This window comes from Mercenaria mercenaria, chromosome 1 (assembly GCF_021730395.1).
Source record: "Mercenaria mercenaria strain notata chromosome 1, MADL_Memer_1, whole genome shotgun sequence".
Classification (NCBI taxonomy): Eukaryota; Metazoa; Mollusca; class Bivalvia; order Venerida; family Veneridae; genus Mercenaria; species Mercenaria mercenaria.
Window position 1 is genome coordinate 99124204 of NC_069361.1, and position 13136 is coordinate 99137339.

The 13136-nt window shown below is 38.2% G+C and overlaps 1 protein-coding gene across 1 annotated transcript; it reads right to left on the reverse strand.

The window, feature by feature from the left end:
• Nucleotides 1-232: 232 nt before the first annotated feature.
• On the reverse strand, nucleotides 233-4399 carry LOC123529138 (elastase-like). Its single transcript, XM_053518372.1, has 3 exons — nucleotides 4233-4399; nucleotides 3431-3574; nucleotides 233-2544 (listed from the first exon to the last, which is right to left on the reverse strand). Exons 1-3 carry the CDS (start codon nucleotides 4258-4260, stop codon nucleotides 659-661), a joined length of 2058 nt encoding a protein of 685 aa, XP_053374347.1. The 5' UTR covers nucleotides 4261-4399; the 3' UTR covers nucleotides 233-658.
• Nucleotides 4400-13136: the final 8737 nt, after the last annotated feature.

The following is a 13136-nucleotide window of genomic DNA, read 5'->3' on the forward strand; positions in this document are numbered from 1 at the left end:
AACTATGTAACCTGTAATGTATCACCAACAGGACAAGCAAACAAATAAACAATGCCTTTAAACATGTCGTGAGCATTAACTGGCGAATGTCATGAAGCAAATTCATTTTATTAATGAAGTTGAAGTTATTAATTCATGATTTCAATTAAAAACTTTGCCAGTTTATTGTTTCCTACAACAACTTAATATAGTAATAATTTGAATTATGAAGAAACATAATAACTCTTTGATATAATGCTTTGAAATTTATTATTTGTAGTTTTGTTAGAACATATCTAAGAACTTCATGTAAGTGAAAAACATTGAAACTAACTACATGTATAACCATACTAAGGATACTTGAATAACAAATTAAATAACTTATGTTGATGAAGTTCACACTTCATATTTATGTTTGTTACTATTACTTAAAACTAACTGTTGTTGTTATGTTTAACTATATGCTATCAAATGTTCTTCTCTGAAAATTATTAGAAACAAACGTTTGATATCTATTTACCATGGTATTACTTTTACACTTCCGTCTGGAATAATCACGGGAATATAAAATTAAAATAATATGATAGAAAATAAAAAAGGCAGCGAAAAAAAAAACACAACAAAACAACAACAAAAAAAAACAACAACAAAAAAAAACAATCAAAGGACCATTTCGAATTTAGCATGAAGCCATTGCAATGCTGCTACGTGTGTTCCTTCTGTTATGGTTGATATAGTAATAGTCGTAATGATCGTAAGAATCGTAATCGTGCTCATCGTACTGTCCACTTTCATCATCATCACCGCTACCAGAATAGGAGCCATAATCATCATCATCATCACCACTGCCAGAAAAGGAGTCCTCATCGTGGCGGTCTGCCTTGCAAGAGAATCCTGCTGTAAATGCAACTGCCGAAACACCGTCTTCCTCATCACACTCATCTTCGGATGGTTTATGCGAAAGCGATAACCTAATGAAGAAGATTTTGCCTCCAGCATCTGGTATCATGACTTTGTTAACATCTTCCACAACCATTTTAGCCCCATCACTTTCATTCCATCCACCGGCCATGACACTGATAACAATGTCGTAACTATTGTTGGATTTAACATATGCTATAAATGCTTCGGCTAATTTCGGCGTATCCATCATAAACCGAGGGTTAATCTTGTCGCTTACAAGAACTCCGAATTGAGTTTCGTTGTTTTGCAGAACTGGTATGTCTGAGATGGACGAACAAAAGCTGATTCCGACATCACTGAATGCCTTCCGGAATGGCGCAATCTCAAATCCAAGGTCCAAGGCCGCTTCTAACAAACCACAAGAGGCATCATAGAAAGATGAGCTTTGATGCCAGTACATTTTATTTGCATGAAGAAAAACTGAAAATGCATCACGTACCGGCATGCCTTCTTCCTTTACCACGACGTACCATATACGCCTGTAGATACCGCTGCTGAAATGAACATCTGTTGTCGATCCCATGTCATCTACATGACTGATAGAAATTCCATCATTTTCAGGTCTCTCAAACTCACGAAGATATGGATCAGTTTTCATAACGGTGCCACCTGTTATAAAATCAGATTTCAACAGGTAATGTTCTGCAGCTTCCCCCATTATGTCAGAGAAAGCTTCGTTAATACCACCGCTTTCTCCCCAGTATTCTAGATCAGAATTAAATTCAGTGACTCCATGCCCTATTTCATGCGCAACAATGTCAAGTGATGTGAAAGGATACATTTTTTTATAACCGTCTCCGAAATAACAACATGTACCATCCCAGTAGGCGTTTTCCATATGATAGCCTGCATGAACTTTTAATATAACGGAATGTTCACCGAGCGGAGTTGATCCAAACCATTCTTCGAACATCTTACCTACGACGGTTCCATGAAAGAAAGCATCAGTTGCCGGAGAATATGCGCCATTTACTTCATCACCATATCCCTCCGAGCAGGCAAAGTAAGCTGTTTCATACGAATTAATATCCTTATCGAAAACCTTAACATATTCGTTTTCAAGGTAACACGTACCGTTTGTGATGGTGGGTGTAAGACAGTAAGGCATATTGCCATATGTGATTTTCCCCGTGTTTTCATTGCCACCAGAAGCATTATACTTCCTCTCACAGCAAGGATAATTGCTAAGTCCCTGCCACTTCTTCAGAATATCTCCGCTTTTTACATCTATGATATAGTATGGACGTTTATCCCCTTTAACTATGTATGACAATACGTTGACTAAACGAGCTTCACTATTCTCGTCAAGAAATATTTGAATCGAATATTTCACGTTACTGACACCATCAATGTTATCACCTTCGTTAGCAATGGCAATTTTGAGCGCATCCTTATTTGATATACTGACTTCTGTATCTGGAAGGTCTTTCGCAATATCTTGTACAAACGTTCCAATTGCTTCCCCTGTTAACTGTCCATCTTCGGTTTTGTGAACAGTGACGGCTGTGTCATACACTTTAATGCCCTGATACATTTCCTGCAGACGCTCAACTTTCATTCCAAAAACAGCGTTTGTCTCACGTACGTTTCCAAGAGATTCGCCTGAAAATAAGTATAAGATATAGGGCTTGTTTTATAATTTTACAGATTTTTCTTGTATACATTAATGCTGCACGATATATTATGCCAGAAATATAAGCAACTCACAGGGTCTAAGCCTGAAAAAAAAACCCAGAATGTACAGACTTGGTATGATGAGCCTGTTCGTGGTGATAGTGCTGGTCGCAAACGCATTGTGTTGGTTTTGTCCGCGCCCTTAAACACAGAAATGATCGTGAAAATGATCGTGAGAATATACGAACAAGAGCTCCACAAAGAAGGGCAATGTACACCCAAAGTTTTAGGTCAAAGGAGACCGAGACCACTACGAGAGTTTAGTCATGTGTACAAGCTATGTTAAATCATGAGTTCGGGGTCAATTTGACAAAGAGTTTGATACTTAGACACAAGAAACTTGAAGTGAAAAAAGTAACCAACTGCTCTGGTCCTTGACCTTTGACCTGCCGATCCGTTTTTTGCACTCTGCACATTGTCTCATTGTCACACAACTATAAGTTTCAAGTGAATACCTCGAACAGTTTTAGAAGTTATGCTCCAGATACAGGCAGACGTACGGACGGGTAGACAGACGGACAGATGCAAGTAACATCACATAATACGTCCGTATTTCGAAAACGGCCGTATGAAAAGAACATTTATTGAACTTCACAGGCGGTCACTCAATGTCCTGCAAAAGACTAAGCGCAAGAAAACAGTAGGGGGACAACGATACAGGCCCTATGTTTCTTCATTAAGCGGCACCTTGGGTTTTCCTTTCCCATCAAAAGCTCGAAATATCTTTATGCGACCTTAACTGTGTTAATGTGACTCAAATCCCAACAAAAACAAAAAAGTGATGGATAAATGTCTGTAAATGTAGTATACGAACCTTTAGTAAGCTGTAGTAAGTTTGGTAAATCTAGCGGCATTTCATCTCGTTGTTGGCGTCTCAGTCTCAATGTATCCCGTGCTCTTAAATGCGCATCAACTCGTTTAGCACCCCATGTTTTCTCAACTAGCATGCAGATCAGTACTGTAAAAGACGAAAAAATATCTGAATCCATAGGCTGTACTGCTACACAATAAATCATATTCTTTCATTGAAAGTAAACCGTAGCAGACATTGATATTTTTTATTTTACTACAGCTAATCAGTAATGGTAAATCACTTATGAATTTTTGTGATGTTTTAAGCAATAATTTTATTTGTACGGTCGCATAAGTGTAAATTTTTTTTTTTCGCAAAATAAAAAAAAATCGCGAAACAAACAAAGTCGTTTTGTATTATCTTTCTTTCCTTTTTGCAAATAGAAAACAAAAAAGAAATGACCAAGTCTGCAATGTCATATATTTTCAATAAATCGCGAAAGTACCAAAGTCATGTGCATTTTTTCGTTAGAATAAAAATTCACAGTAAATACTGAAGTACGGAAAAGCATTATTGACAGATTTGTAGGAAACCCATGTGAATTCTTGTTTTACCGTTCATTTTTGTGTTAGGAAATAAATTGACACGAACGACATGGTCATTTTGCAACAAAAAAATAAAATAAATAAAAGAGAAAAAAAATATAAACTGCTAAAAACAAAACAAAACAACAACAAAGTTACTGCCAAACTACTGACTATTTTAAATCTTAGATACATATTAATGAACTAACAAAATATATAAAGATAAAATAGATGCTTACTACAGATTATAGCTGTTTTTGCATACATGATTCCAAACCGACTTCTGTAAGGAAATTTCTCACAACCAATCGACACCGTAACATTACTTCGCTATGTATGATTAGAAGCAATTTTAATCCATTTTACAACATGGATATTCAAGTGTTGTTTAGTATTAGGGCTTATCAATATAATAAAGCACTAGAAAATAATAACAAAAATACTGGGAAAGGTCAACATAATCTTGTAAAATTACTGAACAATTAGTTCATTGTTTATCCTAATTTAGGGCTGCCTATAGGTAAGCCAGAATGTAACAGGAATTTCCGCCTGTTTCACTCGTCAGTGCATATTATGTTACACATAAGTTTGATACACCAGAGGTCTTTGTTTTGTTCGCAGGAGATAACTCCTGAGGCTATTCAAATTTTGTATAATTTTGTCCATTTTCTTCTCAAATAATCAGAGCCAAGAAAGATCGGTCAAAATATATAAGAGAAATGATGATTAAAAAATTTAATAGATTATCTAGTCGATAGCTAGACTAATCTACCAGTAAAAAGATGAACTGGGAAGTAGCAATATGACCTACGCAGGGTCGATGTTACTTAAAATTTTATGAAAAACAAACAAAAATGTACAAATGTTTGGGACAGTCTTGAAATATGCGACATGGACAAATACGTTCACATTTACAACCCCCCCCCCCCCCCCAAAAAAACAACAAAAAAAACCCCCAAACACACACAAGGACAAATATCAAACAGGGAATGCCATGTTCCGAAAACGCAGCCTCCCAAAAACGAAACCCACAGCACGCAGACGTGCACACATATACACACACGCACGCACGCACGCACGCATACAAAGCAAACACGAGGACAAAACGGACAAATAAAGGAACACAGTGGGGCTCCGCCTTAGAACGGTCAGTAGCAAAAACACCACTGGGGAGCTTAAACCAGTTTATGATGCGCACTCAACCTCACTTACTCCTACCATGTTTCTAAGACACGAGACAGTGTAAATAAAAGTAAACCCCGCCAGGTGAATTTCTAACACACGTAATGGAAACAAAACGGCATAGCATGTAAAACACAAAAATGCTCCTGTATAAATATATAAAAACAAACCTTAAGAACCAAAAAAAGAATGTACTCGTCTTTGTAGAAGACAGAGCAACAAGAGAAACACCCTTAAGGGCTCGACATAACAGGCCAGAAGACAGATATCAAAACAGTTCAGTCTTTGTGGGATTTAAAAACTGCTTATCATAACACTCGTTTAAAGATCATCAGTATGCAGCCTTTTTAAATTGTAACACTTCTAATCACGATATTTATGGATATATTAGATACAGTGTTAATTTTTTAGGTCTTGCGTGGCAGTTCTATACTTGCAAAAAGTTTTGGAAAAAAATAATCTGCATGTTTCCTCCAAAGAACATCCTTGGTTTTGGTTAAATAAAGTGGGTAACTGATACAAGGAGGTTTTCTTTTAATAAAAAGATTGCAGCAATTGCAACAAAGCAGATGACAATGAAGATGCACTAAGAATTAAATTTCTGTTCTTAAAACGGCAAAAACATATAACGTCAGTTTTATATTAATTCCACATTGATGCTTAAATAGCTTTTTCTGATACACAATTTCTTATGGCGACACGCATTTATCTCTATGCGTTATTCTCAGTTAAGACCTGTGTCTTCCTGTACAAGTTTTTTTTCCAGTAGCATTACTAAAGCGGGATAGATTGATACATCTAACAAACAATATTGCTATAAGTATTATTTTCCCAACGTTATTCTTAGATTGAATCTGTTTTATTTCTGTAAATTAAGTCGAAACATGTAGTTTTAACTATTTTTTCGTCAGCGTATTTTTTGTCAAAACAAAGAAAACACATAAAAAGACATAAACTACCACCTTTTCAATACTTAACATAACAAAAACAAAATTCAGTGTGGTTTGTAGTAAATTTTCAAAGTTGTCACACTGTTTCTGTTGCATTTAAAAGAGATTCCATGTTAATTATCATTATAGTAAATCAGATGGTTTTCATACAGCGTATCGGATAGCCAACATATTTGTTAAGAGTAACTTATCTCATCTCTCTAAATAGTCGAATGGTTTTGCACTTTCTGAAGTAGGATCATTTTGATAATGTTTCTTTTTGGCTTCCAGTGTTTTTCTTTTTCTTTTTTTTTTGTTTTTTTTGTTTTTTTTAGAACATAATCTAACTAACTGCTTGTACAAATCTAGCAATATTTAGTAAAACCAATCAAGAACTTGTTGGAAAACTAAACAAATGAGATTCTGACGGAAACCCAAATGGAACAATCATGCCGTTGGATAAAACGTTCGGGTCGCAATGAAGACTATAGTCGACAAAGTAAAATGAGAAAACCAACATAGTGCGTTTGCGACCAGCATGGATCCAGCCTAGCCTGTGCATCCGCGCAGTCTGGTCAGGATCCATGCTGTTCGCTAACAGTTTCTGTAGTTACAATAGGCTCTGAAAGCGACTAGCATGGATCTTGACCAGACTGCACGGATGCGCAGGCTGGTCTGGATCCATGCTGGTCGCAAACGCACTATGTTGGTTTTCTAATGGCGCGGCTCAAATACAGAAAGACTCGCAGTTTGAGAGACAGGCATGTAAGGGACATAGTCTCTGAGGAAGCTTTATACATTCATCATAAATAAACGCGGTAGGAATAGAAGAATTAGGACCTCATACACAGTGATCTACAGATTAATGCCACATTCCTAAACACAAAGTTTAGCGGGTAATTTTCAGTAAATAATCAGTCTTCTCCACTATGTCAAGAGAACCGTACCAAAGTATTTGAGCCGCGCCATGACAAAACCAACACAACGCGTTTGCGACCAGCATGGATCCAGACCAGCCTGCGCATCCGTGCAGTCTGGTCAGGATCCATGCTGTCCGCTAACGGTTTCTCTAACTGCAATAAGCTTTGAAAGCGAACAGCATGGATCCTGACAAGCCTCATTACCGCCCAATGCGCAGGTGCCCTCGGGACGGATATTTCTATCCGATTCGTAAACACATGACAGATATTATTAGTCTTTAACTTGTACTACTTGCTTCATAAAAATGATTCGACGCGCTATATTATATAGAAACGATATTTCTAATTTTCGATTTAAAAATCAATAAGCGATATTACATTAATTGACAAAAACATGCGAAATGAAATACATTTCGTGAAATGAAAGCAAAACTGCAGACATTACTATTTCGCAAAAATCCCAGTTTTCTTTAAAACGTTTTAATCGTGACGCTTTAAGAAATCTTTACTGTCGGTGATACTTGTTACTACGGCCAAACATCAGTACCGATGAGGAAACACTATATAAATCGTGCTTTCAATGATACGTGAGATCTGTTATTAGTAAATATGATCTGGTGAACCAGCCAAAGTCTTTAAAGTTTTTGACTGATCAATGATACAATATTAACTTGATAACAGTATTACACGTTTGAAAGTACAGTAAGTGAGAAAATCACGAAATTTATTTGTATATAAAACACTCAGGCGGATAATACCCTCCCACAACAGGTACCAAAACCTGTCCCATTTAGACACATGAGTGAATTGTCTTTGCAATAAAGTGCCTTTATGCAGGACGGATGGCTGCCGCCGATCCTTCTTCGCCTCCAGCAGTCGTTTCCGACTCATCTCCCTTTCTATCCGATGCAAACAAAGACGCTGGAAGACTTCAAAGGGTATGGTTTTTGTTTTGTTTAGTTTGAATTAACGTCCCACCGACACAATTATAGGTCATGTGGCGACTTTCCAGCTTTGATGGTAGAGGAAGACCCTAGGTGCCCCTCAGTGCATTATTTCATCACGAGCGTACACCTGGGTAGAACCACAACCATCCGTAAGCCAGTTGGATGGACAAAGGGAATGTTTCGCAGATGAAATAAGATACATGTACATTTTAATCATTTTATATGCACATCTAACCTTGTACATAAACTACAGTAAGATATTTTTACTGGGCGATCCCTGTACAGAATTGCAAGAAGACAAAGATGATGAGGGAGAAGCAACAGCAGTCGCAGGATACCGGGTATTTACTTTTGAAGTACTTTTATATTTTGTTATGGTGTGCGACATTTTCTCTTTGGTTCTAGTAAAAGGTTAAGAAGCGCATTGTAATAATGAAAACAAGCGTTTGCTTGATTCATATTCAACAATGCTGAAGCTTCGATTTTTTGGTCATATGTATAAACACTTCTGCCTATACTTACGGTTGCACGTTTGGGAAATATTTGTTCTATGCCCGTCATTTGTAAGACTAATTACAAAATGAGCCCAATGGTATTTTCGCAAATGTTTAATCACATAATCAGAGTGTCGTTTATTCTAATGTAATAACTTGAAATTGCATCAAGGAGAGTGAAGCGTGTCAGCTTTTCATATATTTCTCACACATTTTGGAATTTTTCAAATATGTCCATTATCCTTGTTTATGTTAATAATATAAACCTGTCGTTCATATTTACCTATCTTTAACATATACTTCTACGTTTGGCATCAAAACTCTTAAGTAAAAACTGCTGTGTTCCGTTAGGGTCGGCGCCTGCTTCCTATGAATGCGACAGTACGATGGCGAAGGGCGAGAGTACGATGGCGATAACACGACAGTACGGTGGTGAAGCGTGCCAGTGCGATGGTGACAGTCCATCGTACTGTTGCGCTTCGCCATCGTACTTTCTGACTTCAACATCGTACTGTCGCGCTAAGCCATTGTACTGTCACACTTTACCATCATAGTGTCAACATCGTACTGTCGCGCTTCATCATCGTAGTGTCACTATCGTATTGTCACACTTCACCATCATAGTGTCGCCATCGTATTGTCGCGCTTCACCATCGTAGTGTCGCACTTCACCTTCGTAGTGACACCGTCGTATTGTCGCGCTTCACAATCGTAGTGTCACCATCATATTGTCGCACTTCATCATCGTATTGTCGCGCTGTACAATCGTAGTGTCACAATGGTATTGTTGCGCTTCATAGTCGTAGTGCCACCATCGTACTGTCGCACTTGACCATCGTATTGTCACTATCGTGCTGTTGCACTTCACCTTCGTAGTGTCACCGTCGTATTGTCGCACTTCACCGTCGTAGTGTCACCATCGTATTGTTGCGCTTCACCATCGTAGTGTAACCATCGTATTGTCGCGCTTCACCATCGTATCGTCACCATCGTTTGATCGCGCTTCACCATCGTATCGTCACCATCGTATTTTCGCGCTTCACAATCGTAGTATCACCTTCGTACTGTCTCACTTCACTATCGTAGTGTCACCATCGTTCTGTCCCATTTAACCATCGTAGTGTCACCATCGTACTGTCGCGCTTCACCATCGTATTGTCTCACTTCAACATCGTAGTGTCACAATCGTATTTTCGCGCTTCACCATCGTAGTGTCACCAATGTATTGTCGCTCTTCACCATCGTAGTGTCACCATCGTATTGTCTGCTTCACAATCGTAGTGTCACAATGGTACTGTCGTGCTTCACAACCTTAGTGTCACCATCGTACTGTCGCACTTCACCATCGTATTGTCACCATCGTGTTGTTGCACTTTACCATCGTAGTGTCACCATTGTATTGTCGCGCTTTACTATCGTAGTGTCACCATCGTATTGTTGCGCTTCACCATCGTAGTGTCACCATCGTATTGTCGCGCTTAACCATCGTAGTGGCACCATCGTATTGTCCCGCTTCACAATCGTAGTGTCACCATCATATTGTCGCACTTCACCATCGTATTGTCGCGCTGTACAATCGTAGTGTCACAATGGTATTGTCGCGCTTTATAGTCGTAGTGTCACCATCGTACTGTCGCACTTGACCATCGTAGTATCACTATCGTGCTGTTGCACTTCACCTTCGTAGTGTCACCGTCGTATTGTCGCACTTCACCGTCGTAGTGTCACCATCGTATTGTTTCGCTTCAACATCGTAGTATAACCATCGTATTGTCGCGCTTCACCATCGTATCGTCACCATCGTTTTATCGCGCTTCACCATCGTATCGTCTCCATCGTATTGTCGCGCTTCACAATCGTAGTATCACCGTCGTACTGTCTCACTTCATTATCATAGTGTCACCATCGTTCTGTCCCATTTAACCATCGTAGTGTCACCATCGTACTGTCGCACTTCACCATCGTATTGTCGCTTCACCATCGTAGTGTCACCATCGTATTTTCGCGCTTCACCATCGTGGTGTCACCATCGTATTTTGTCGCTTCACCATCGTAGTGTCACCAACGTATTGTCGCTCTTCACCATCGTAGTGTCACCATCGTATTGTCGAGCTTCACAATCGTAGTGTCACAATGGTACTGTCGCGCTTCACAATCGTAGTGTCACCATCGTACTGTCGCACTTCACCATCGTATTGTCACCATCGTGTTATTGCACTTTACCATCGTAGTGTCACCATTGTATTGTCGCGTTTTACTATCGTAGTGTCACCATCGTATTGTCGCGCTTCACCATCGTAGTGTCACCATCGTATTGTCGCGCTTAACCATCGTAGTGGCACCATCGTATTGTCGCGCTTCACCATTGTAGTGTCACCATCGTACTGTTGCACTTCACCATCGTAGTGTCACCATCGTACTGTCGCACTTCACCATCGTACTGTCGCACTACGCCATCGTACTGACGCACTTCACCATCGTAGTGTCACCATCGTACTGTCGCACTTCACCATCGTGCTGTCGCACTTCACCATCGTACTGTCGTGCTTCATCATCGTACTGTCAAACTTCACCATCGTACTTTCGCACTTCACCATCGTACTGTCGCACTTCACCATCGTAGTGTCGCACTTCACCATCGTAATGTCGCACTTCACCATCGTACTGTCGTGCTTTCATCGTCTTTTCTCTGTTTATTATTAACTGACTTTAATAAAAACTTTATTGCACAATCAGTCAAATGACCAAATAATTGGAACGCTTTTCGGCAAGGGTGTTATCCAAATGAATACTACTTGGTAGCGGTTATTCAAACGAATATCACCTAGGCAGAGTGTCACTCAAATAAATATCATCTGGCAGGATGGTATTCAAAAATATTATACCATTATTAATATTGTTTGAAATGTAGTATTAAAAGTAATCTCCATAGCTATTTTACATTGTTTACTTGAGGTATAATAAAACGAATATCAACCGATAGGGTGTTACATATAAACAAAATATTATAGTATTCAAAAATAACCTCATAGAAAAATACAAAATAATGTACATTGTATTTACATGTAGTTAATTGTTTTGTTAAAAATATGTTATTAAATCAGGTCCTATATTTCAGCTCAATATTTATTATCAGCTTAAAATAATAAAACAATACATTCTTGTTTTAATGTTGCTTAAATCAAAGCAAAACGGAAAACGGTAAAAATAGAAGAAAGCTAAAAGGATAGTGTGCGGTGGTATGGAAGAGGGGTGGTGTGGTGGAGGACAGGAGGGAAACATATATGCTTTAGCACACTATCAGTTGGAGGCTGTGTTTTAGCTTGGAATGAATCAATCATTATATTATCCAAAATATTCATGTTTTCGCCTTTTTCGTGCCTTACCATTGTAGCCATTTTAAAAATGTCAAATTTTAATTTCTTCAATTTTCTTACGTTGCTAGGTGACAAATATTTCAGACATGTTGCTATGTAAAACAAACATTTATTATGACTTAAAGAGAACTAGTTTTAGGACAGATATACAACGCAATATCACAAAGCATATTTTTTACTTATTTTTGAGTTACGGATGAAATCTCTACCAGTTAGTTAAAAGGGGGGGGGGGGGGGGGGGGGGGGGGGGGGGTCCCAGTTAGGTATCTGCGCAAAATGTTTTTTGAATTTATTAATATTTTGTGGTAATATACCTACATGTATTAAGTTTCATTAACAAGTGTTATTGTTACCAGTTTTTACTTACTTCTATAGATATTCACATTTAAAGTGGGTGGGGTAATCTGACATGTGACCAGCCAGGAACACAATTTCTGTTATTCTTTTAAAAATAGTTCTAACTTTTTAACTGAAACTTTCATGATAAAATAACTATGCAATGGACATTCACACAACATGTTGCATTTTAAATTGTACTGAATACTTTTTTAATCACAGAGCCACAAAGTGGTCTATCAAATTTACTGATTTTCAATGGACGAACTTTACCAAAAAGCTAAAACATTTTTTATTAGTTGAGATATTAAGGTGTTATTTTCAGCAGATATTGTAAACTAAATAAACATTAAAATTACAGTATATCAGTATATTCTGATTAATATTGGTAGAGTGGTACACTCTCAAACTGGGAAAAAGTGGGTGGGGTAAATAAATATTCGAAGCAACACTACAAAAATTGTGCAGTTGTTACGAAATGGCCTCAGATTGTCTATTACTATCTTAATTGTGCCACCATGAGTGGTGGGGGCATATAGATTTGCATTTGTCCGTGCGCCCGTCCGTCAATCCGTCTGTGCGTCCGTCCGAAGTTCGTGACGCGCTTAGATCAAAAAGTATTTGATATAAATTGATGAAACCTTGCAAGAGTCTTTATCATGATATGAACTTGCACATCTTCTATTTTTCGTCTGGCTCCGCCCCCTAATTTTAGAGTTACTGCCCCTGGAATAGTAAAAAATGCACATTTTCACCTTGTGACACGCCTGGCTTCAAAAGTATTTGATATAAATTGATGAAATCTTGCATGAGTCTTTATAATGATATGAACTTGCACATTTTCTATTTTTCGTCTGGCCCTGCCACTATTTCTAGAGTTATGGCCCCTGAAATAGTAAAAATTGCACATTTTCACCTAGTGACACGCCTAGCTCAAAAATTATTTGATATAGATTCA

Coding starts and splice junctions, on each gene's coding strand:
- LOC123529138 (XM_053518372.1), bottom strand. CDS start 4,260: ATGTATGCAAAAACAGCTATAATCTGTA. Junction 3,575..4,232: donor AAAAACAGCTATAATCTGTA/GTAAGCATCTAT, acceptor CGTCTTTTACAG/TACTGATCTGCATGCTAGTT. Junction 2,545..3,430: donor CTTACTACAGCTTACTAAAG/GTTCGTATACTA, acceptor ACTTATTTTCAG/GCGAATCTCTTGGAAACGTA.